This window comes from Rhinolophus hipposideros (assembly GCF_964194185.1).
Source record: "Rhinolophus hipposideros genome assembly, chromosome: 5".
Taxonomy (NCBI): Eukaryota; Metazoa; Chordata; class Mammalia; order Chiroptera; family Rhinolophidae; genus Rhinolophus; species Rhinolophus hipposideros.
Genome location: NC_138051.1, coordinates 64,209,541 through 64,235,576, shown reverse-complemented (window position 1 = coordinate 64,235,576; position 26,036 = coordinate 64,209,541). Strand labels below are relative to the sequence as shown.

At 43.0% G+C, this 26,036-nt stretch overlaps 1 protein-coding gene across 1 annotated transcript; it reads right to left on the bottom strand.

Annotated features, from left to right (window-relative positions):
* Positions 1-179: 179 nt before the first annotated feature.
* Positions 180-20,626, bottom strand: LGALS3 (galectin 3). Its single transcript, XM_081048013.1, has 6 exons — positions 19,938-20,626; positions 9,337-9,358; positions 8,442-8,837; positions 6,572-6,660; positions 3,886-4,051; positions 180-2,616 (listed from the first exon to the last, which is right to left on the bottom strand). The coding sequence occupies exons 2-6, from the start codon at positions 9,352-9,354 to the stop codon at positions 2,461-2,463; spliced, it is 825 nt and encodes a 274-aa protein (XP_080904139.1). The 5' UTR covers positions 9,355-9,358; positions 19,938-20,626; the 3' UTR covers positions 180-2,460.
* Between the last annotated feature and the right edge of the window lie 5,410 nt (positions 20,627-26,036).

Below are 26,036 nucleotides of genomic sequence, written 5' to 3'. Positions count from 1 at the left end.
TTTATGGATAATGCCCCCAGAAGATTAGGGGTTTTCAAACAAGAAAAGAAACACACATGTACTTTTGTTGTCAGAGCAAGTGTGTTAGCTTTGTGGGAAAGACAATATTAACAAGTCCCTGTGAGCAGTTGGGAGGCTGTGAGGTTGTGACAGAAGAATGTTCTCGGAATGCCTACAGTCTAACCAAAAGATAAAAGTAGCTTTTATTCATTAACAGCCTGATAATGAACAATTATAAAGCAAGACATGCAGAACAAAAAAGTATAGATAAAAGTTAGGACTTTCTAAGGGTGCAGGGCCACGAACATGTAAAAGAAATTGGTACAAAGTAACCCAAGATTTAGAATCTACATAAAGCGACGTGCAACATAACAATAAAATAATATTTATCCTCAAGGATAAAGCAGCTAAGAATCAGACAATGTCAGGAAAAATGATTTGGTGCAGTAGGTTTAATAAGGTGTACTGTTGAATCATTTAGAAAGCTTTGGCTGTAATGTAATAGTAAAATGAACTCCAACTGGCTTAGCAATAAGGACTTATTTCACATGTTGGCAGGGTGATTCCAGGCATTTTACAATCAACAACTCAATGACACATCAAGGTCCAACATTCTGCTCATAGTTCATTCTGTCATCCTTGATGTTGGCACTTCTCTAAGGCTGGGTCCTTTTGGGGTCATAAGGTGGTAGCTAGTGGTAATCAGAGCTCTGTCCTTCCTTGTGGTCTGGTTAGACCAAGTAATGCAACCTCTCCATTTGCAGATCAGTAAAAGTCAGCAGGGGATTGGCTTAAACTAATGAGTCCCTACTGAATCTGGGATCATACCTGAATAAACACAATTATTAGGACACGGGTAATGCATTTTGGGTCGGCAGCCATCAATGTCCCTTACAACTAGATAAGGTTCGTGGATTACTGGACTCCAGTATTATGAGGTATCAGGAAAATCTTTAAAGACAAATAAATGAAAGAAAACTGCTTGGGTAGAACAAGAGCCGTTCCAAAATCTAAAGAAAGGAAAATTCCATTTATTGAGGACCCATGATAACTATTACAAACAACGTCCATTCAGTGATCACAATAACCCTACAAAAGATGTATCATACCCCCCATTTTATAGACAAAGGAATCAAGGGTCAGGGGGTTTAAGTAATTTTGTATAAACTAAGTTCCCTCTTTTTTCCAAAGCTTATGTTCTTCCACTTAATCACAGGAGTAGAACAATCAAGACCAGAATGTTAGGGTAAGGGACACGTGACTTGCTGCTCAGATCCCTCTCAAGGATTGAAGGACTTATTCCTTCAGTTGTTGGAATTGCAGACAGCCCTCAGGTATCAGCCCATGAGTACTGGCTCAGGTGAAGAGAGCCACTTCCAAATTCATGCCGTTTCCCAGGTGGCCTGTATTCATTGACTGAAGTGAGGCTCTAAGAACCTGTCCCCCTTTTGACTACTCTAAAGCATCACCCCAGTCTCAGAACCCCTGTAGTGTGGGCTGAGGCATAAGTGCTTCACTTCTCCTGCCCAGTCGTGCCCCTTCTCGTCCCTACAGCTGTTGATTGCAAGAGCATTCCCTCAGACTTCTTGTATTAGAATTTCTTTGCTTCCTGGGGAACCCAACCAGTGGCAGTGACCAATTGAAAGTATTTGAGATGATGGTATTATAGAAACAAAATATTTTGGTCTTCTATAAAATGAAGTTGTGCTACTACATCCTAGATTTGAAATCTTATTCTTTGGTTTTGCTGATAGTAGGAAGGGCAGAAAGGCATGGTTAATTAAGAATGTTGATGGGAACTATTAAATATTTGAAGCTGAATTATATATTTAATATATTTCCCCCCTCTACAAATCTGGAGGTTTCATGAAAACCTACAGAGAGATAGTCTCCTATTGGTTTCCAAAACCGATATGAAAGCAGTGAAGTATAGTTTAGAGAGAGAAAAGTAGGATTCTAAAGGAGTTGAAAGAAATATACCAGAATGCTAACAGTAATTGCCTATGGGTCATAGGTCGTCTATATGTAACCTCTACGCTTTTCTCATTTCCTGAATATGTTTTATTTCCTTAAGTAAGAAAACAGGAGAATGATTTCCTTGTAGCATCTCCTGGTTTTATGAAACTGAGGAAAAGAGGTTAGTTTTCGGGTGGTATTTACTCCTATTTCCTTTCTTAAAAAATACTTTGGGAAGGATAGAAAATTTTGGGAGACTCTAGTCCAGTATTAACATTGCTGCATATTTCCTTTTCCATTGAGTCCATTGTGCATTATCAAGAATAAACTGCCCCAATTAGATGACACGTAAACAGGTAACTCTTAGAATATTTATTAAATGGATGCTTAACAAGGATATTGATGGATCAAGGAAAAATTTTTCACCCATAGTGGGCATGAAACTTAAATGTGTATGGTTTACATTCAGTTTCATTTTTTTTTAAAGTATCTGCGCCTTTAAGATTATATCATAGCGTACGTAGCACTGGTAAGACTGATGTCACCAGAAATGGCCATCGCGTTGATTTCCTTGAGATTTTTCATCCGATGATCGTACTGCAACAGGTGAGCATCGTTGACTGCAACCTTGAAGTGTTCAGATTCAACCAGGACCTGTATCTGAAACGGCACACACACGAAACTTAGAAATGCCCACTGATTGCAGAACCACGTGGGCCTGATCTCAGGATGGCCAACATTTCATCATTATGATCATTTGTGGAACTGATTCAAGTTCAGAAGAAAACTTTATAGCAAAAACAAACTCCAGATTATTCAAAGATTTAAACAAACACAAAATAATAAAATTGTTAGAAGGATACATAGTTGAAGCCATAAGGGAAAAGATTAATAATGTGTCTACATAAAAACTCAAAGTTTTTGTATCGCCTACAGCACCGAAAAGTAAAAATAAAACACTAAAGTAGGAGTCCCTTAATAGAGTGGCAAATGTTGAGGAGATAGGTAATAAACAGTTTTGGCAAGAGTAGGGGCAACAAATTCTTCCAATAGTTAGTGGATGTGTTAATCCTTACATCCTTTGGGAAGCAGCACTTTGGTGATATCTAAATTTTAAACATGCATATTCTTTAAATTCTAGGAAGCAAAGATTTATATGGATATTTATTAAAGTATTTTAGATAAACCTTTCCAGGTTTTATTTGGAATATTTCTAAACTCCATATTTTCATCATAGAGTACTGGTTGAATTATCACATATCTAAACAATGACATATTAAGTAACTGTTCTGATACTGAAAGATGTCTACCAAATATAGAATATGGTCCCTGTTAGTCTCTGCTCTTGAGGAACTTCCAGTCTAGCTATTTCACTGCCTGCTCTATCGTCAATCCTAACCCAATGCTGTGAACCTAATAACTATCTGTTGAAGCACCGCTTAAAAATAAAAAGTGTGCTCTATGTCATAGAAAATACTGGCAAGATACCAAATTGCAACCTTTGTGAGGATGGAGGACTTAGTTATTTTAAAAATCTACATTTTTCTTTTCATAAAACAAGCATGTATTAATTTTAGAACTAAAAATTTTTTTTAGTTTTGATTGCCATGCCACCGATGTTGTTTTAAGGAACTAAGTCTCAGTCCATCTGTACCATAAAGATTTTCTTATTCAAGGTGCTATTTTTCTCACTTCCAGAAAAGCTTAAACTCAGAGGGGTGGTAATAGGAAGGACGGTGGGGTGCCTGAATGGAGTTGGGGAGTGTGCCACTCCTGACCACGTTCCAGCCTGCTGAGCCTGGTCCCCTAGGATGGGGAGACATACTGGTTAGGTGTCCCAGGACAGCTGATGACAATTCAAGTGCAAGGTGGTGTTAGAGTGATTCCCCATGAGCCATATGCATTACCATCATAATAGCAATAACTTACTTTGAATGGTTTACCACTTTCAAATGGGAAAGCCATCTGTCTTTCTTCCCGTCCCCAGCTATTACTCAGCTTTGAATTGCAAACAATGACTCTCTTGTTGTCCTCATTGAAGCGTGGGTTGAAGTGGAAAGCGATATCATCCCCTCTCTTGAAATCTAAAACAAGTCTGTTTAAACCGAAGACCAGAGTTAGTAAAATGATTCAAGTTGTGTGTATCAAGTGAAGAATGTATAATTTTCTAAAGAGCAAATCACTTTATAAAATGCAGGAAATTTTCCTAAATGGAAAACAAGCCAGAGAAGGGGTTCAAACTAGAAAGTACAGTAGGCCAAGTATTCGATATACTACATAGTGTCTAACAGTAAGCAAGACAATATGTGTTGAGTTTTCTTGCCTCGTTGTTTTTGGTTAGATCATTCTATTCAGCTATAATTCCCTCTTTACCCACTCTAGTCATGGAAACCCTTCAAGGTTTCCTTGTAGAGGTGTAAGGCCACTCTGAGGGCACCTTATGCTTTACATTGCAGATAATAATGGTGACCCCCTTCCTGCCCTGCCAGGTTGCTTTTAATATCTATTGAAGGCAAGCCCATCACATACATAAGAGGTCTCGAATTCCTGGCTTCCTCCTAGTTAACCAAAACCTAGTCCTCAAGCAGAAAGGAGATTCCGTATCGGTATCCTGCTGCTAAATTGTAGTCATGACAATAGATGTGTTCAACTTTCCATGAGGTGAAGTGGAATTAATGAAAGTACTGGCTTAACTTGATGACTCCTTGAATGTTAATGAAAACACAGGTCCTCTGATTATTACGACGCTGTCCCCCAGTTTCTCAGCGTGTGCCCCATAGAGCACTGACATCACAACTAGCTGGAGCTCTTGGTTTTAAGCAAGACCTGCACTCTAGACCCACTAACAATCATTCCTTGGGCATTTTGATAGAGCTAAGAACAGACACAACCACAAATGTATCTTCCAATTATTAAATGCACAGGGAAAGGACCCAAGGAGTCAAGCGGCAATGGAAATTGTCGTTGGCTACAGATCATGTAATGGCTGTTATTTCCTCTGCAGTGAAGAGGAAGATATTATCTACCACCTTAAGCATCCTTTTTTTCTTGGACTTCCTCTCATAGAATTTGCAGGACCACGCAACAGTTGTTTTCAGTTTACCACCACCTTAACCATTTCAGCCAACATCAGTTTTGGTCTGCCACAACCTCAGTCTGCATCTCTAGTCAGAGTGGAGCTAAAGTTTCCAGTGCGATAACCCTAAATAAGGCGAAGACACCAGCGTGGTTCTGTGTAATAGGGGTTGTGGGGAGAGGGAGCAGTCATTCACAAACTGGGTGCTGTATGCACAGGATAAGGTGTGCTGGGTTCTGTTATGTTGGGTGGAAAGATGGAGAAGAACATAGGCGGGAGGTATGTTTTGTAACTTGCTGAGAGATGAGCTTTATCGTGCAGTGCTTAGAGAAGCTGTAGAGGCTGTACGGGGAGTTGACTTGGGGTAGTGAATGGAACCAGAGGGGGCTAGCTGGAGGTTGGAGTGAATGAGCTACGTGCATGTAAGATGATCAGATCAGAAGCTGAGTCCATCTCCTGCTAACAGACAGAGGAGGTGGCTCCATTGATTCACCAGGAGCAAGGTGACAGACGCTCACAGTGGATCCTTGAATAAACCTGTGTACACAGCCTGAATCTGTATCTTTTGTATGCTGTCTGTAAGACTCAGAGACACAGATTAATGAAGGGCTACAGGAACTTTAGTGGTACCATTAGCTTCAGGAACAGGCATATCCTTAGCCTGCTTATATTATATATACGTATAACGGGTGATAACCAGAGCCAGGCATCGCAGGGCAGCTGTAAATTGGCATGGATTTTCCTAAAGTAGCTCAAAGTCTTGCTCCATCCTAGCTCACCTCAATCAAACTAGTTCCAATGGCAAGGTTGACTTCTTTTGATAAAGTCTTTAACTTATAGAATTTTTTCAAGCCTTTTAAGAAAATAGTATCCACTCAGAAGACTGCGGTTCCCCATCCTGCCACTTATCGTCTGTGGTGCAGGCCAACACTGTGGGAATCTGTGACTCTGCAGTTGCACCCCATCAGAAGACAAACATGGCAGCCAAGCTCAAGAGACTTGAGGCTGCACTGTGACCTGCACCCTGCAGGGAGATTTGTACGAATCTGAGGACACAGTGGTATAATATTCAAGCTCTCAGATCTATTCAAGCTCTCGGAACTATGTCCAGTGGGATGTTTTTGGTTCTGGGCCTAGTTTTTGATCGGCATCTAGACAAAAAGTATGTGGTTTGGTTTCTTTAGACAATGGATGGCTCAGAGGTGGAGGGATGGCTAAACATGACATTACAAAGGCTCTAGTTGCCTTTAATTCTAAGGCTTTCACTACCAGGAAGAACCAACAGCATGGGTTTTACTGCTCTTCCTCTTTGTCCTCACAAAGTAAAACTTAGTTTTATTCAGGTTCTAGGAGGAAAACAAGAATTGGCGAGGGAAACCTTGTCCCTTTGGTGGGAACACATTGATTTACAGGATAATCCCATATTAGGGTATAGCCAAGACTCTAAATGTGTAGTTTTAAAAATTCTATTAAACTTCAAAATAGATTAGCCTTTAAATCAATCAACAAATATGTTAGACTTTAAGTTTTGCTCTTTACCTGTTTGCATTGGGATTTATTGTGCCCATAATTGTTACCAGCATGCGAGGCATGACTCCTACAGGGAAAGCCAGATTATAAGGCACAGTCTAGGATGGAAAAAAAAAGTATGTATCAATAAAGATCCTGGGGAAAGAAAGAAAAAGACGTTGCTGAAGTTCAATCACTATTAATACGTGTCAATGACACATAACCCTCATTTGAGCAGACTCTTGGGCCACCTTGCCTAGGACCGGAAGAAACTAGGCTCCTCACGTGCACAATTAGTAACCAAGAATAAAGCCATCAGCTAATAGGTGCTGATGGCAGGACATAGTACTTTTTGGACTATAGCTGTTATTATTAGAAGTATCCCAACTTATAACTCACTCACTTAGACTGTATTTTGAAAGGGCTGAAGCTAGACCTTGCAATCAACATTCATAATTTTGTGCCACTCCTAAAACCCTTGTCACGTAACATATTTCATCATGTCACATTCTGGGCTTTAGGGTTCTCATACATTCTATTCACAGCACCAACAGAGTACTTTGTGTGTGGCAGATACTCAATATTTGTAGAATGAGCACCTTTCAGTTAACACATTCTCTAGTTTATTTCACAAATATTTATTGACCATCTATGTTCAAGGTGCTGTAAATATTCCCAAAGCTCTGTCTCTGGCCTCTTCTCTTTTTCCTTTATACTTTTTTCCCCTGGGTTCAACTGTCATCCAAGTCTTTTATCTCTAGCCCTGATCTGTACTATTCCCATGCTACCTCCTCCTGGATTTGCTACTGGTGTTGCAAATCCAACAGGTCTGAACTGGAATTGTCTCTCCTGTCCCCTCCCCCATTGGTCCCCTTCCTGAGTTCCTGGTTAAGGCTGATGCTTGGCTGGGGCTTTAGTTGGTGCCTTGAAAACCCAGAGTCATCTCTGACTCCTAAGACTTAACCAGTAGATCCTGGGGTTCTTCTTTGGCAATCTCTCCTCCATCTGCCTCTTCATTTCCACAACCTCCATGTACCCCTCTGTCTGCAGTGGACTAACGGTCTGTGGTCTAGGGCCTGCCCAATGCCACCCACACCCCCAACATTTTCTCTGTGCTTTCCTCTAAGCTGACCTAAAAGCAGATCAGATGCTCCTTGTGCCGTCCTCTACATAGTCCTGAAAGGGTCTGATCCCATGCTGTTATTGAACTCTTTCCTCATATCTGCTTATTTCCCAGCTAGACTGTAAGTCTAGGAGGAAAGGATCTGTGTCTGAAGCCCACTTAATGTAAAACCTTAGTAAATAAGCACACTTTGTTTACTAGAATGTGTTTTAATATAAATGAAAATTCAATCCTTAGATCACAAAATTATCATTAGAAGTTTTCTCAAAACTAGATTACTTCCTAGATTATTTCCTCCACATGCTCTATGATCCTGGGCAAGTTATATAATTTTTGCTCATTTCCTCATGAGTGAAATGGGGCTAATAACAGTATCTTACAGGGTGGTAATGGGGTTAAATGAGATCATCATGTGGAAGCACACTGCTGGCACATGTTATTTACTCAGTGTTGATTAATAATAATAGCCAAACTTTCTCCCATTACTATGATCTTAACTTGATTTATATTAAAGCTCCTTTGCAGATGACTTCAAAAGATGCATTAGCTTCTCTTAACAGTATACATACCAAACTCACAACAATGAATTTTTCTAGTGGACCAGCATACACTGTGGCTGGTCTTTGAAATGTGGCTCTAAGCTTCAGGTCTCCTTGAATGAGCTCCCAGCCAGAGCACTGCAAAGTGACAGCACTGCTGCCCCAGACAAGTGCCCTGTTCTTCATTAGCTTTGTCCTGCTCACAATCAAGTACATGAAATGACTAACTCCATCTTACCAGTGGTCCAGCAGGGCTGGCACCAGGGTAGGCCCCAGGCCCACTTGGTTGCCCGGGGTAGGCTCCTGGTGCAGTTGGTCCAGGATAAGCAGGTGCTGTTGGGCCGGGGTAGGCTCCTCCTGGGGGTGCCTGTCCGGGGTAGGCTCCTCCTGGGGGTGCCTGTCCGGGGTAGGCTCCTCCTGGGGGTGCCTGTCCGGGGTAGGCGCCAGGGGGCGCCTGTCCGGGGTAGGCGCCAGGGGGCGCCTGTCCGGGGTAGGCGCCAGGGGGCGCCTGTCCGGGGTAAGCCCCAGGATAGGCAGCCCCTGGGTAGCCCCCAGCCCCAGCAGGCTGGTTTCCCCATGGACCAGGCCATCCTTGAGGGTTTGGGTTTCCAGACCCAGATATGGCATCGTTAAGCTGGAAAGAAAGATATAAACAATTCCTGGATGAAAACATTCACAAAAGCAGAATTTTCAGGAAAACAAGAATATGTAATCTAAGAAGTGGAAGGACATGGTGAAAGTATGAAACTTATATCAATACAATTTTTTCCATCTATTAAATAGTTTTGCATTCCAAAGACTTCAATCAGACTTTGGGATTATATATGCTTTATCAGGACATATCTCCCATCATGTACTCAGCTCCGGGCCTGGGGAATTCACCACTTCTGTCCCAAACCTTTCGGTAAAGGGGTTACTCTTTGTGAGTCCCAGGCTTCTCTCCACTGGGCTTTCCTCCCAAACCTGTTGCTGGAAAAATAAGACTCCAGCTAACAAGCCCTCATTGAACAGGTGAAGCCAGAGAAAGCCACGTAGTGGGAGACTTAGAAGGAAAGTTGGGTGGTAAAAAACAAAACTCTCAACCTGCGTGGAATCAGAATGTAAGAAAACAGACATATGAGTAAAACACTTACCGAAAAACTGTCTGCCATTTTCCTGAGGGAAAAAAGAAAAAGAAAAAGATAGGTTATCATTTGATCCTAAAAGATTTCATGGGTTTCCATTTAAATTTAACATCATAAATAGTTCATTGTGTAGTTCTAGTTTTAGGGGCATTCTTCTAGCACAAGCCAGTCTATTTCCAAAATACGTCTCAATGAATAGCATAGAACCACAAAAATGAGTCATCAAAGGGTGGGGGTGCACTCCAGCTAGATTACCAAACCCTATTTAATCCACAACTTTAAATTCTAATTACCTTAGCCTGGGTTCTGAATCCTGGGACTAATCCAGGCCATACACTGACTGCAGCGGGGAGAAGAACGAGAAAGGAAGTATTCTGCCCTATTCCTAGGTAACCAATGTAAACTGTCCTGGTTTACCTTTGGCCCTCCATCCTTTCCTTCCTTGTGCTCCTTTTCCACCACCTCTTCAAAGGGTTGCGTGTGGTAACATGGTCCACCTCCCCTCCCATTCCCACTCACAGCCCCAAGCCCTCTTCTGGGTTTTAGGAGGAAAGCAGAATTGGTTGATTCCTGCTGAGATCTGAAAGACAACGCCCCCCAGACATAGTTGCTGCCGACTGATTATTTATTCCTTCATTTGCACACATTTATGCCTGCTCTGCACAGGCAGCATGCGGGCTCCTGTTGGTGTGTCAAGATAAACAGGCCAAGATTGGAATGGTCAAAGGGTCCACAGGCCAGCAAGGATCACAAGTGATGGACACTGTTGAGCCAAATGTGGGTAATGGGAAGTCTCAACCAAACAATGACTTCTGAGAGGGGAGGTGTCGTTTGAACTAAGCCTTGAAGGAGAGGTGAGATGGGATGTGGAGCAATGAAGAAGAAAGGCACAAAATGTGCCTTTTTTAAAAAAATTTTATTGGGGAATGTTGGGGGACAGTGTGTTTCTCCAGGGCCTATCAATTCCAAGTCATTGTCCTTCAATCTAGTTGTGGAGGGCGCAGCTCAGCTCCAAATCCAGTTGCATTTTCAATCTTTAGTTGCAGGGGGTGCAGCCCACCATCCCATGCGGGAATTGAATCGACAACCCTGTTCAGAGCTTGGGCTCTAACCAACTGAGCCATCTGGCCGCCCCCAAAATGTGCCTTTTGTAAAGAGATACTTGCTATTCCAAATGAAATCTTTGGCAGTATAACAAACTTAGGTTAAAAAAAAAAAGTTAGGCAATGTGGAGGACAGTATTTTGGGCAGGGCAGAGACATCATTCTGCTTCCTCCTGCTTCTCCCCCGGTGCCAACTGTCCAGGTGAGACCCGCTCCCCTGGCAGACACACCAACTACAGTGAGGGGAGGAGGGCAGCTTCGGACCCTTGAGGCCTGGTGGGTTTTCTCAGCTCATGATCACCTGCATTATAGTCAAAATTCCCTGAACCTTAAACAATCATAGTCATTTTCCTGGAGTTGCCCACTTGTGATATTTACTCAATTATTTTAAAAAATGGCAATGCCCCCAAGGAATCCAGTAAGTGACGACAACTTGATAGGTCCTAAAAATTGTAAAATACTAGATTTTTAAAAAAATTTTTTTTTAATTAAATTTATTGGGGTGACAATTGTTAGTAAAATACTAGATTTTTTAATAAAAATTCGAACAGACGGAGCTCCTCCTGGACTTAATGTGTGCTTCATATACACACACCAGATAAATGTATTTTTTGCACATCTCTTTCTGAATCTGGGCATTCTCTAACATATTTGGAAGCAGTTAGGTTATCACCGTGCCCATCTTCTAAGGTGCAAAACTGCTGGCAATTTGACTGGGAAGTCACAGTGGCTCTCCCAGGACTTACATTTACTGCATTTCCTTAGTACTCGACCACGTAAAGCAAAAGTTGGGGGCTCCTCTCTGCTTGTGCTTCTCTCCCCAAAAGGCTGCCACTGTGGCCTAGAAAGCTGTGCTGCTACCACAGGAGGAACTTGAGAGAAGAGTTGTTACAGAAAAGGAAAAGGAAGGACATTTCTTAAGTCAAGAAAAGAAAACCTCTCTCATTTTGGACGCCAGTAGGAACCCAGCTTGAACTTGACAGTGGGCAGAGAGCTTAGTTCCTTTGATTACACAAACCCTTCTTCCATTCCTGGGCAACATACTGACTGAACATACTTCATCATACTGAAGACCCAGCAACAACTTTATCAGTGTGTTGACTTCTTTTAAGTCAGCACATATCCCTGTTGGGGATTTAAATATCCCTGTTGGGTAGGGCCTTATTCCCAGCCTCAGCACCCTTTACATTTCAGGTTGTGGGGGGCCGTCCTGTGCATTGCAGGATGGTTAATAGCATCCCTGGCTTCAATACACAAGATGTCAATAGCACACACCCTCCTATCCCCCACCAACTGTGACAACACAAAATGTCTTCAGACATTGCCAAAAACCACTGGGGGAAGCAGGGGAAAGGGCAAAACTGCCCGGTTGAGAATCACTGGTCTAGGCTAATTAACATGTGTATCCTTGCCTTTCTCTGTATGTACACAGGTCAATAAAAAACAAAAAGGTAGTTTCAATTGTTAAAACTAGCTAACTCTGTGCCATCAGCCTCATAAAGTGTCTTATTGACATAACTCCAATCAAACTAAGATGTGTTGAAAGGCTGATTACAATCAGAAACTCACAGCATTGCCAGAATTTAACATTTATTCTTTTCAAAGTCTCTGTGCAAGCATATTCAGTTTAGTTTCCAACCTGACCAAAACAATTTGAGAAACAAAGCAGCTACCACTTTATTTCCCCTGTTTCACATACGCTTTGGATGACAGTTTGGGTTGTGTTGTGACACAGTAGATAAGCTCATGAGAATAATTACACCCTGTCTTTGTGCGGTGCTTTTCAGTTTACAAAGCACTTTCACATACCTTACCCATTTTGATTCTGACAATAATCTTACGAGATTGACAGGGGAAAGTTAATATGCCCACTTTAGAGGTGAGGAAACTGAGGCTCAGAGAGCTAATGTGGTGGCCCAAAGCCATTCTGTCAATAGCAGGCCAAGCACCCAAGCATCCTGACTCCTAATTCAGGCTTATTTTACACTAATATAAAACCTCACACTTTCAAATGTTAAAGTATAGTCCTTCAAGTGTTAATTACTTCATTTAGACATGATCTAGTTTATTCATTCAGAACTACATAACATGTTAAAATTGTAAACAAATTTAAAAAGAGATCATGTTTTGTCAGGAAACTAGCTGGGTGACTCATTCAGTGTGCAGTGATCTTGTACATACAGATGCCATTTTGCACAGTCACTTTGCTAATTATAACCACATTTAAACCAATAAAGTGTACTTTTCCAAAAATTGAGTCTGCGGTGTTTTGTTTGGTCAACTCCTAACCGTCAGATCTCCTGAACCAATGTTCTTTCAAAATCAAGGTTAGCAACCTTAGAACTTAAAAAAACAAAACAAAGACAACAACAAAAAACTTCTATTTGGATAAATATCTTCCTTACTTGCCTGGAAATGTTCTTTTTTTTTTTAAGAGTTTTATTCAAATATAACTAACATACAATATTATATTAGTTTCAGGTGTATACCATAGTTATTCAACATTTATATACCTAAAGAAGTGATCACCATAAGTACAGCAACCATCTGACATCACACCACGCTATCACAATATTACTGACTATATTCCCTATGCTGTACATTACATCCCCATGACTTATTTGTTTTATACCTGGAAATTTGGACCTCTTATTCCCCTTCCACCTTTACCCCACCTTTTAAAATTTTTCAGTTAAAGTTGACATTCAATATGATTTTATATTAATTTCAGGTGTACATCATAGTGGTTAGAGATTTATATAATTTAAGAAGTGATCCCCCTGACTAGTCTAGTACCCACCTGGCACTATACATAGTTATGACCATATTATTGACTATATCCCCTGTGCTTTACTTTACATCCCATGACTATTTTGTAAGTACCAGTTTGTACTTGTTAATCCCTTCACCTTTTTCACTCTGCACCCAACCCCTTCCCATCTACCATCCTAACAAATCTAGTACCCATCTGACACCATACATAGTTATTACAATATTATTGACCATATTCCTTATGCTATACCCTACATCCCCATGAGTATCGTATAACAAACTTTTTTCACTCATCCCCCACTATCCTCCCATCTGGCAACCATCAATATGTTCTCTGTATCTATGAATTTGTTTCTGTTTTGTTTGGTTATTTTGCTCTTTAGATTCCACATATAAGCTAAATCACATTGCATCTGTCTTTCTCTGTCTTATGCTCCACTCAGCACAATACCCTCCAGGTCCATCCATGCCACAACAGATGGCAAGAACCCATTCCCTTCCATGGCCGAGCAATATTCCACTGTATATATGTACCACCTCCTCTTGATCCATTCTTCCATCGACAGACACCCAGGCTGCCTCCACATCTTGGCCATTGTGAACATGCTGTGGTGAACATATGGATACACATGTCCCCTCAAAGTAGTGTTTGGGTGTCTTCAGATAAACACCCAGAAGTGGGATTGCTGGGTCCTTCCTTGTCTCTTATTATAGCCTTTGTTTGAAAGTCTATTTTGTCTGGTGTAAGTATTGCTACCCCAGATTTTTTTGTTGTTGTTTTTGTTTGTTTCCATTTTCATAAAATATCTTTTCTATCCCTTTACTTTCTGTTTGTGTTTGGCTTTTCAAACTGAAGTGATTCTCTTGTAGGCGGCATATGTAAGGGTTTTGTTTTCTTATCCATTCAGCCACCTTATGTCATTTGAGTGGAGCATGTAATCCATTTACATTGAAAGTTGATATTGATAGATATGTAGCTATTGTGATTTTATTATTCATAATTTTGATCTTGTTTTGTTTTCCTCCTTCTTAAAGAAGGCCCTGTAACATTCCTTGTAATACTGGTTTGGTGGTGATAAACTCCTTCAGCTTTCTCTTGTCTGGGAAGCTCTTTATCTGTCCTTCGGTTCTAAATGATAGCTTTGCTGGGTAGTCATCTTGGTTATAGATCCTTGCTTTCATCACATTAAATATGTTATTCCAGTCCCTTCTGGTCTGCAAAGTTTCTGTTGAGAAATCATCTGAGAATCTTATGGAAGCTCCCTTATAAGTTACTAGTTGCCTTTCTTTTGCTGCTTGTTGGATTCTCTCTTTATCTTTAAACTTTGCCATTCTAATTATGATGTGTCTAGGTGTGGGCCTGTTTGGGTTTATCTTGTTTGGGACTCTGAATTTTCTGGACTTGTATGTTTACTTGCTTCGCCAGGTTAGGAAAGTTTTCAGTCATTATTTCTTCAAATACGTTCTCAATCCCTTGCTTTTTCTCTTCTCCTTCTGGTACCCCTATGATGCAAATGTTATTATGCTTGAATGTTGTTCCAGAGGTGTCTTAATGTGCCCTCATTTTTTTTGGATTTTTTTTATTTTTTTTTGCTGTTCTGATTGGGTGTTTTATGCTACCTTGTATTTCAAATAACTGATTCAATCCTCTGCTTCATCTAGTTTGCTGGTGATTCCTCCTAGTGCATTCTTCATTTCAGTTATTATATTCTTTACTTCTGACTGGTTCTTTTTTATGGTTTCTATGTCCTTTTTTTTTTTTTTTTTTTTTTAGATTTTATTGGGGAAGGGGAACAGGACTTTAATGGGGAACAGTGTGTACTTCCAGGACTTTTTTCCAAGTCAAGTTGTTGTCCTTTCAATCTTAGTTGTCGAGGGTGCAGCTCAGCTCCAGGCCCAGTTGCCTGTTAGTTGCAGGAGGCGCTGCCCACCATCCCTTGCGGGACTTGAGAAATTGAACTGGCAACCTTTTGGTTGAGAGCCCACTGGCCAGTGTGGGAATCGAACCAGTAGCCTTCGGAGTTAGGAGCATGGAGCTCTAACCGCCTGAGCCACCTGGCCGGTCCTATGTCCTTTTTTTTTATGCCTGCTATCTCCTTATTGAAGTTCTTACTAAGTTCCTTGAATATCCTTATGTGGGGACAGAGCCCCAGAGAGCAGTTTCCAGGCTCTCGGCCTCACATAGAAAAATGCTGGCTCAGGTAGTAAATGGCCATCAACTGTGATTGGCTGGCCATCAGCTGTGGCTAGTTGGCCGTCAGCTGTAACCAGTGAGCAACTGGGCACTAATATAACTGCCATGGCTACACTAGCAGAAAAATGGGGGCTAGCAAGAAGATGGTGGTTGGGCTAGCAAGAAGATGGTGGTTGAGCTAGCAAGAGCGGATTGCAGCTTTCAAGCAAGACTGGTGCAGGAAGACCCCTTGTTGGGGTGCTGGCAGATGTTTGCTTTCTATGTCTCCAACCCAGTTGCCAGTGAGACTATAGTGGTATGACTCCCTTATCTATGGCTCCGTGGGTGTTCTTTTTGGCCTCAGCATGTCCTGCATTCTTATGTAGAGAGCAGGAGCAGAGACCGTGCAGGCCGCCATTCATGACACCTTATAACAATTGTTTTGAACTCTATATCTGGTAGGTTGCTTACCACCATTTTGTTTAGTTCTGTTTCTGGAGTTTCCTCCTGTTCTTTCATCTGGGATGTATTTCTTTGTTACCTCATTTTGCCTGCCTTTCTGTTTGTTTCTATGTTAGGTAGATCTGCTATGTCTCTCAGTCTTGGCTGGGTGGCCATATATAGTAGGTACCCTGTGGGGCCCTGGCACAGTCTCCCTGGTCACCTGCTCCAGGTGCTCCAAGAGTGTCCCTTGTGTGGGTTGTGTGCACCATCCTGTTGTAGTTGAACCTTGATTGCTATTGGCACATCAGTGGGTTTGAATGACCCTCAGGCTGACTGACTGTGGGGTTTGGCCACGTCCACAGCTTTCAGGCTGCTGTGAGGGAGGCTTACCCCAATGAGTAGGATTTGTTCCAGTGGGCTTTGTTGCTGTGTGAGACCACCCTTTGGGTATGCCACTTGTGGGTTAGGTAGTACTCTGCTGTGGCCTGAAGCCAACTTCCAAGTATGTTGGTTCTGGGGCCTCTTGCGAGGGACTTCAGTGCAGGCCCAAGTCACCCACTAGCTGTGACGGGCCAGGGATTACCTAGTAGAAACTGCAAAGTGATCTGTGGTTATTTACTGCCTTTCCCACCCCTGGATGTGTGTGGGAGAGGCTATGCTGTGAATTGAGGACAGCTGCCACCAGTATCGGGCCTGGGGTAGTTCTGCAAAAAGCCAGAACACCTTGAGGCCTGCTGACACCTGCCGACTCCCTTATGGTTCAGCCGGATAAAGCCTTGTGCAGTACACGAGTTGGGTGAAGCAGCGTTTCAGGGAGTCAGTATAGTGAGAAAAGTTGTTGTTAATAGGTTAATGTACACTCTGGTTTGGTGCCAGTGCTGAGCCTGGAGCTATGTAGCAAAAGTCTCAGAGCACACCAAGGCCAGCTGCTGCCTGCCTGGGTCCTGTGAACTCCAATAGTTTTCAAGAAAGAATGCAATGCAGGTGGGACTGGCTGCTCTAGGAGAAAGTGCCTCTTGTGTTGGATGAGATGGGTGGGGTGGGGTTTTAGGGATTCAGCAGGGTGGAGCAGTGGAACTCACCAGGCCAATCAGATTCAGATTTGGCCATGGTGGGGGTCGGCTCAACACAGGAAAGATAGCACCCAGCTGCACGGAAGGACCTCCTTACAGGGAAAATGGCAACCGTCCTCCAACCTTCACTCCGAATCACACACCTCAGTCTGCCACCCCTCCCCCATCCTCTGATACCCCCTGAGTTACTGCCTCTCTGCTGGAACCCAAGGTGAGTGCCTGTGAGTGAGTTTGTGCACAGGCCACTTAAGAGGACATCTGGGTTCGCTGGAGACTTTCATCCCAGTCAGATGGTTGAAATCCCCACTGTTTTTCACAGCCAGATGTTATGGGGGCTCCACTTCCCAGCATCAGTGCTCTGGGCTGGGGAGGCTGGTGGGGGGCTGGGATCTCTTGCTCCTCTGGGAGAACTTCCATGGCCGAGATAGCCCTCCTGGTTCTCAACAACCACACAGAGGTTTGGGTCCTGCCTGTTTCGTGTCTCCACCCCTACTACCAGTCTCGATGTGGCTTCTTCTTTATATCCTTAGTTATAAAACTTCTATTCAGCCAGACTTCAGATGGTTCTCCAGGTTGATTGTTCTATAATTTAGTTGTAATGTAACTAATGTAACAAGCACAGTGTTTATCTACTCCACTATCTAGGATCTCTCCTCTGTTTTCTTCCTCTCTCTTCTTCTTCTTCTTTTTTTTTTTTTTTTGTAGATGAGTAGTTTATATAGATAGAGACCATCCAATGTGAAAAAAAACCTTCCCACTCTGCAGATACTATAGATATGTGAACTCCATCCTGGCATTTCCGCAATCAGAGAATTTTGGAGACAAACTTCTCAAAGACAAACAAAAAATAGAGGAAGTACTACCTGGGTCTTCACTTCTGGAAAAACTTACAGGAGGTAGTTTAGTTTGCTTTGGAATGAGGACTTTAAACATGAGTCAGAAAGTTGACCATGTTAGTCATCCGTTAATTGTAGCTTTTCCCTTTAATAAAGAGCAGTTATCTTTTCTATTATTTTATTCAAGGCCCACCTAGCAATTAATCCAGTTGCCCGGGTTCCTAGGAGCACTTGTGAAACTTCTGCTCACAAAGGGCCCCGACCTTTACACAAGCCATAAGGGAAATAGATCATGAATGTATTTCCTCAGAACCCCAGGGCTCTGCCCACACGCCTCTCCAAAGAACACAGGCAAGGCAGTCTACTTCCTGCCCTGTTTAAAAGCGGAGCAGGACTTGGATAAAGTGCACTTTCCAAAGGCAAATTCAGCGATGCTGAGTTGGAATAAAGGGCACTGGTCCTTTACTAGGATTTCTTTGTCATCATAGTTCCTCAGCATCAAGGAAGGTAAAGTTACTTTGTGCCTCTCGGTTACTGATATTTCCCCCTGTGGAAAAGCTGAATGTCAGTCAAGAGAGAACACATGATACTTGGTCAGCAGAAAATTGCAAGTATACAACAAGCACTACCCTGGCAGGCTTACCACTCAGAATTTAACGAGAAGAACCTGTTCTGGCACCAATGTCACCTAGTTGTCCTGAGCAGGAGCCTGTGTCCCAAACCATCACAAGAAAAACAGCCTATGTTTTAGATCAGTTACCACGAGTCTCACATACATTCAAGGGTCATCATCAAAGTTCTCCCCAGAATATGGAATAATGCTGCTTGTAAGTGTAAACCCCCACCATTATGAATTTAGGAAGCAGCTCCAGTCTCCCAAAGACCAAAGATGAGGCACAGCCATCAAAGGACTGAGAAACTAGAGATTTAAAGTCAATGTCGGAAAAGAAGACCACTGTGGAAAAATTAATTTTGTTATTAAATTTTAACTTTCATGGAAAAACCATTTCCTAGTGTGAAAGAGAAACGTTACATACTTCAGACAAATGAGTCAGAATTTTGGAAGTTGGTGAAAATTTTTTCTCATGCTCTGTGCCCAAGTGGTTAATTTTTATTGCTATCATTTTCTTCAGAATTAACTGAGCCTGATTCCTTTCCCAGAATCCTAGAAACAGACGAGGTCACTGAGGTCCACCTGTCCTCATTGTCCAGCAACCCAACTCCCAGGAGTCACTTTACAAACATTCCACAGTATCTGGAACAGGAGTCACTAACTTTAAGGGTCTGGCCTGAAACCCAAGTCACAGCCTCAACCCATGTGTTCCTGTCTGCCTGGCCCTGAGCTCCTACCCCTCAGAGTGGATGTATTTCAGGGTTTGTATTTGTGCAACTGACAATTGAGATTAAATCCTCAAACATGTTTTTCACACACACACCAACTAGGGCTCTGCACACTCAAGCCCACATCCTGCCACACCCTACGCATCCTCAGCACAGATTTGAGACCATTAATGCCCAAATTAGCCAATCTGATCAGGGATGAGTCGCTGATTTGGAAAAGCGGAGGGTTTGCCGTCTTTGCCAAGCTGGGCACATGCCCACTCAGGCCGTGGGGCAGCCCCGTTTTCTGTGGGATCAGCACGCAGAGAGCAGCGGCAGTCGCGGACGCTGCTGGGCGTGGCAGACGACACATTCCCTGGGCACAGCCAGATCAGGTGGCCGGCCAGCCAAGTCCGCGGTCCCAGCAGCCGCCCTGCAGAGTCCCCGGGCACAACGCCCTGTGTGCTGCGTTAGGGGACCTGGTTCCTGCATCGGGCTTGGGCGCGCACCCACCACCCACTCGCGGCTGCACTCCGCGGATTCAGAGGCGGCCCAGCCTCCTAGACGCTGCCGAGCGCGCCCTGTGCCCACGCGCGGTGTCCGCCCCGCGGAGGTGCGTGAGTCTGTGAGACGTTGCTCACTTTCCCTGAACCCCCTCTTCCGAAGCGTCAAAGGCTCTGGACGGTGCTGAGACGGTGCCCACCGCTCCTCTGGGCGCTCTCCAGCTGTTGTGCCCACGCGCCGCCCCCGAAAGCCACGCCGCTCCCCAGGCTCCCGCCGGAGCCCTCCGAAGGGGGCTTCGCACCCAGGACTGCCAGATGCCCTCGCCCCTGCCCGCCCCGAGCCGCCAACAGGCCGGGTCCCCGTCCCCGGGGCCTGCGCCACTCACCCGAATCCTGGGCACTCGCTGGCTTGCTCTGGGTGCGGTTCCTGGTGAGGTCTTGCTGTCCCCGACAGGGCGGCGGCTCCGAGCCTCAAATACGCCCGGCCTGGCCCGCCTCTGCCGGGGCGGGGCCGCCACCCCTGCCCACCCGGCCTCTCCCTGCGCAGCAAGCTGGGTGAGCCCCGAGCCCCGCTGGGCACAGAACACAACCTTGGGACCCAGGAGACAGCGGGCGGGACCCTGAAGGATCCCCACCCCTCCTGCCTCCAATTGGACCCCTCCTGGACCTCGAGGACCTGGAGGGTGGCCACTTTCACCGGCCTCTGTGCAGATTCACCTGACTCCTCTGACGAAGACAGGGAGAGGCTGTGAAGCTTGGGGTGTGTGCTTCTTTAGGGAGTTTTGCTTGCTTGCTTGTTTTAACGGTGTTTACTTATTTTCTGCCTGAATTGCAGGCATTCTCGTCCCTTCTGCATTTACTTTACCCAAACCCTCTCTCAGCATCAAAGCCTTCTCAAGAAGTGCACAGTGACTTCGGGGCACTGGGAGGGCTCTGCCCTGTTTTCTGAGATGCTGGGTGAAATGCTCCCAAGTTCTCGGCCTTTCTGAACTGTGATGTGGGCACACACCTCTCAGACTGAGACCTAAATTGTTCTGCTGTTTGCTCCCTCCTGCTTCCTCACCATCTGTGCAGTGTGTGTGTAGCAGTAGGTTCTCAGTGAATATTTGCTTCATGAGTGAATGAAGGAACGAAATAATGAGTCACTTCCTAGAAAGTCTAACTATCTGTTTTCACCAAGATTGGGGAGAGTCCCGATGAAGGAGGGAACAGTGAAACACAAAAGTACATTTGGTAAGGGCCGGACTAGGATAAAGCTACCCTTGAGGAAAGGTTGTTACAACAAATACCAACGCTTACAAGAGAGACTGTATTTAGTATCTGGTATCATTTATCTGGATAAGAGCTGAGTGAAATGATTAAGACTGTGCAAGGTGGATTCTTTAAAAAGTTCAGATGTCCACTCATGAAAGTGAACTTGACATGGATTAAAGACTTCTAGGTAAGACCTGAAAACAAAATTCCTAGAAGAAAACAGAAGGGAAAATCTTGACATCAGTCTTGGCAATGATTTTTTTTGGCTATGACAGCAAAGCACAAGCAACAAAAATAAACAAGTGGGACTACATCAAGCTAAAAAGCTGCACAGCAAAAGAAACAATCAACAGACTGAAAAGGCAATCTACAGAATGGGAAAGACTATTTGCAAACCATATATCTGTAATAGGTTAATCTCCAAAAAATACAAGGAACTCATACAACTCCATAGCAAAAATTAATCCAATTAAAAAATGAGCAAAGGACCTGAATAGACATTTTTCTAAAGAAGACATGTAAATTGCCAACAGGTACACGGAAATGTGCTCAACATCACTAATCTTCAGGGAAAATTATATCAAAACCACAATGAGATTATCACCTTTTACCTGGTAGAATGGCTATCATCAGCAAGACAAGACATAACTGTTGGTAAAGATGTGGAGAAAGGGAACCCTAGTGCACTGTTGGTGAGAATGCAAATTGGTGTAGTCTCTATGGAAAACAGGATGGAGGTTCCTCAAAAAGTTAAAAATAGAACTATTTTACGATCCAGCAATCCTACTTCAGGGTATGATATCCAAAGGAAATGAAATGACTATCGTGAAGAGATATCTGAACCATGTTTATTGAAGCATTTTTTCACAATAGCAAAGACATGGAAACAACCTTAGTGTCTGTTGGTAGATAAATGGGTAAAGAAAATGTCTCTCACGCACACACATATGTACACACACACTGGAAAATAGAGTAGATTTTAAATATTCTCATAACACAAAAAAAGTAACTATGCAAGATGATGGATGTGTTCACTAACTTTATTGTGGTAATCATTATATATGTATATCAAAAAAATAAAGTTAGCTATTAATAACAGCTAATATTCATCGAACACTTATTATGTGTCTTGTACTATACCTAGTGTTTTACATACATATAGTATGTGGGTAGGTATTTTTATCCCCATTTTAAAGATGAGAAAACTGAGGCACAGATAATTAAATATAACCAAGATCACAACATAGATCAAGTTAAGAGCATGTCAGGGTCTGAGAAATCAGTGTTTGAAAATGGGGATAAAAATACCTATTGATAAAAATACCTATCAGATTGAAGCAAAGGACAAAACTGGAAAGAAGGAAAGAAGGAAGGAAGGGAGAAAAGGATGGAAGGAAGAAAGAAAGGGAGGGGAGGGGAGGGGAGTGGAAGAAAGAGAGAGAAGGAAGGAAGGATATGCCACCTACAATAGGCCACCACATTTTTATTGGTAGATTTAGAAGTTGGAAAGTGTCATTCAGAAATGGAAAGAATAATTGACCACAAAGTGAAATTTTCTCTGAAAAAACAGAGCAGTTGCTCTTCCCATTCCAAAGTTTCAATTCTGAGGAACAGTTTCCTGTCTCACACTGGGATTCTGTGTCGGGCTGATAACCTATACGAGAAAGCCTCTGTGTCTGCTTGATCCATGTCTGGGAGCTTTTAGATTTTTGGCTAGTGGAGGAAGGGATTCAGTGCTAGAGAATGGAGTAAGGACAAAGGACTAAGGAGAGGATATCAGAACCAATCTCAGCCCAGCCTCTTTTGCTGGGTTGGAGCCCCAGGGAAAGAAGAATAGGGCTGTCTTTGTGAAAGCTTTGAGAGAAGATGCATGGAGGCCCAAGTAACAAACTACAGTCCTCAGATGGGAGGCAGCCATTCTTCCCCCTTCTGCACCCACCCCTGGCAATGCTGGCTCTTCGCAGATTTCCAGAGCAGACTCCTGGGGCAGACATGAATGTTCTCACCAGACAGATTCACTGGCAGTGTCACCAGGAGTTTCCTCAAGTAGGCAATGAGCATTTCCCAAGGGGCAGGGCAGATGCTGCAGCTGCCGCAGGCTGGCCTTTGTTAGCATGAGAGGGGTCTGCTTAAACCACAGGGTTGGGGGCACATAGAGCAGGGGAGGGGCTAGGAAAGGAAGCCTGCTCATGCAAGAACAGAACTATGGGGAGCCTATAAAGAACCTCAGTGGGATGAAGGAGGCCTGTACTGGTCCACGGGTAGTTGTGCTGTGAAGTGGTGATAGTTACACGAGTTCTGTGTTTTGGACAATGACTTCACTCAGTAAACCAAAATGGAAAATTGGAAAGGTAGTATTGTGTTATAACCTCACTGATCCAAATGTGACTGAAGGGTGGGAATTAATGAAAAACCGAATTACATTTTACCAGAAAAAGATGTGTATTTAGATATATAGATCTAGAGCTATCTATCAACTTACCTATAAATAACTGAAACATAAAATACCTTAATGGGATCATGGGCTGGAATGTTCCTGTAAACTTAGAAATTATGTAAGGTGACCCAAGGAGCCTTGTCCTGTTGGCGACTGGGGATCCTGTGACGTCAGAGAACAACGGATGTGGGACATTAGGCTGGTGCAAAAGGAATTGCGGTTTTTGCAGTTGTTTTTAACCTTTTAAACCGCAATTACTTTTGCACCAACCTAATACACAAAGATGTACTGTTACTAAGGCAATCGAAGGAAGCAAACATTTAAATGTGGAGTTGAACTCAAACTTTCCCGCCTATTACCCACCCCTTGCTCACCCCACCCTGGCCAAAAGGCCCCCAGCTCTTCCTCCTGCACACAAGACTCACTCCCCACTTAGCATCTTTGCACAGGCTGCTCCCTATGTCTGGAACTCTCTTCTCCCATTATCTACTGACTAAACTTTCCCACCTCCTTCAAGTCTTTGCTCAAATGCCACCTTCTTCCGGAGTCTACTATTTTACCACCCTGTTTAAAATCACAGCTCGAACCTCCCCCAGTTCTTCATTCTGCTAATCCCCCTTTACCCTGCTCTCCTTTTTTCCCATAGTATTTGCAATTTCCAGCATGCCATGGACTTTACCTATTTCTTATGTCTGCTGTTTGTTGTTGGTTCCCCCTGCTTCTCTTTCACTCGCCTCCCTATCTGCAGAGTTTTTTGCTGTGTTATTCAATGATGGACCCAGTGGTACATACCTTAGTAGGCACTCAATCTTTACTAAGTGAATAAATTCATAGTGTGGGAACTGGAGAAACTCCTGTGGCTGTTCGATTTTATCACCTTCAATGCTCTTCCCTCTAGTTAACGATTTAATTCCCCTTAAAAATGATTTAAAAAAAATTTAAGAGTGAAGAATTCAATTAATAGGTTACTATGTTTGTACAATACAAAAAAATGTTTTTAAATATCTGTTCCCCAGGAAACTCACTGAAGATTGATCACTTCTTTTGGATAAATAGACCTAGTCTCAAAGCAACTTAACTATGAAGAAATTATCAGCCACCTCTTTAATACTTTTGCACAGGAAATTAAAATTATGTGTACTGTCCTTTAAACTTCATCATATCTTTTTCTTGGAAGAAATAGATAAGTATTCTCATCTCATTTTTACTGTCAGGGAAAATGATTTACTTATCCAAGCTCATTCATGGCTAGGAACAGAATCCAGAAGTCCTGACTTTTACAACTCATCTAGAAAAACACTGAGCATCCTTGCAGGGACCAACTTCTGTAAACTAGGGAGAAAACTAGGTATAATGTGTTTCCTAAATAATTCCTGTACTCCCTAAAATAACAAAATAATTAATAAGCTGTGAAAAGATAAATGGTTTCACCCGTTTTCCACCACAGGAGGGAAATGTGCACATGAGGGAATGCTCACTTGATGGAATTGAGAAGATGTCTTGGCATCCCCTGGGATAAATTTGAAAGTGCCTTAGTGGCTGGTACTGTTCTTGCATCACTGTTCCCTCTAAGCTTGCACAGAGAAGTCACTGTGTGCTGAGGATGATTCACTGTGTAGCTGGAAACTAATTGTGAAAACATAACCTCTTCCCTAAAGAGGGAACCTGGCAACCAATGTACTTGAACAGATCATCCATAGTATATGACTAACCTTTGGGTGTTGAAAAGGAGTTACCTACAGGAATGGCCTTTGTCTCTTGAGAAAATGCTGTAAATCTTAAGACTTTGAGTCATGAGGCCACGCAAATAGGTGTGGTACCAATGTCCTTAGAGGATTAGCTTCTGGTAGTAAGAAAAAGGGATAACCAATAGGTTATGAAGATAAGGGGTGAGTCACCCTGTTGCCTATCTTTCTGGTTAATCTTTGGTGATTTCAAGGATAGTTAAAGCTCATGCTCTTGCTACTAATGGGGCTCACTTACACCTGATCCGAATGGTCAAACATCCTTTTGTCTTCACTTCTTTATTTGCACATTCTCGTGTGCCCTTTGGTGTCAACTTCATGCCCCTTAATGCTAAAAGATTTTGCTGTGATTAGGATGTACATGGGAATTTAAATTTGTACACAGGCAGTAAATGGCTCATGAGTACCCAACTCAAAGCCTGCATAAACTCTTCCAAGATAAATGTAAAAAGCAATCTAATAAAATTGATAAAAATATCACTGAATGACTTTTATGTATGGATCACTGTGCTATTTAAAATAAGGGACAAGCCCACTATTAGCCTTCAAGCAATAGGTTGGCTGATTTCTACTAATACAGAGATTTGGGGACCTTGATAAAAATCCAGGACCCTAGGACAGGCTTCTCTCCAGGAGATGGAGGAAGAACTTCCAAGAAGCTGGTGGCATTCCAGAAGGTCCAGAGGGCATCTGGATGAGGGGAACTTGAGTTAGAGAGAGCCAGGAGAGAATAGGAGATGAAGATGAGAGCAAAGTGAGGGCCTCAGAGGGTGAGTAAAAGAGAAAGGAAAAATCAGTTGGAGGAGAGAGCAGAGACCATTTTTAATAGGAAAACAGAATTGGAAAGGAAGACTAGAGAGAGAATAGAACTATGGGAAATATAAAAGTGTGAGTGGGAGCAGTGGGATGGCTCAGTTGGGTGGAGCCCAAGCTCTTAACAAGAAGGTTGCCAGTGAGCTGCGCCCTCCACAACTAGATTGAAGACAATGACTTGACTTGGAGCAGATGGGCCCTGGAAAAACACACTGTTCCCCAACATTCCCCAATAA

Coding starts and splice junctions, on each gene's coding strand:
- LGALS3 (XM_081048013.1), bottom strand. Junction 6,661..8,441: donor CCAGCCCTGCTGGACCACTG/GTAAGATGGAGT, acceptor TTTCCATCCTAG/ACTGTGCCTTATAATCTGGC. Junction 4,052..6,571: donor ATAAATCCCAATGCAAACAG/GTAAAGAGCAAA, acceptor CGGTTTAAACAG/ACTTGTTTTAGATTTCAAGA.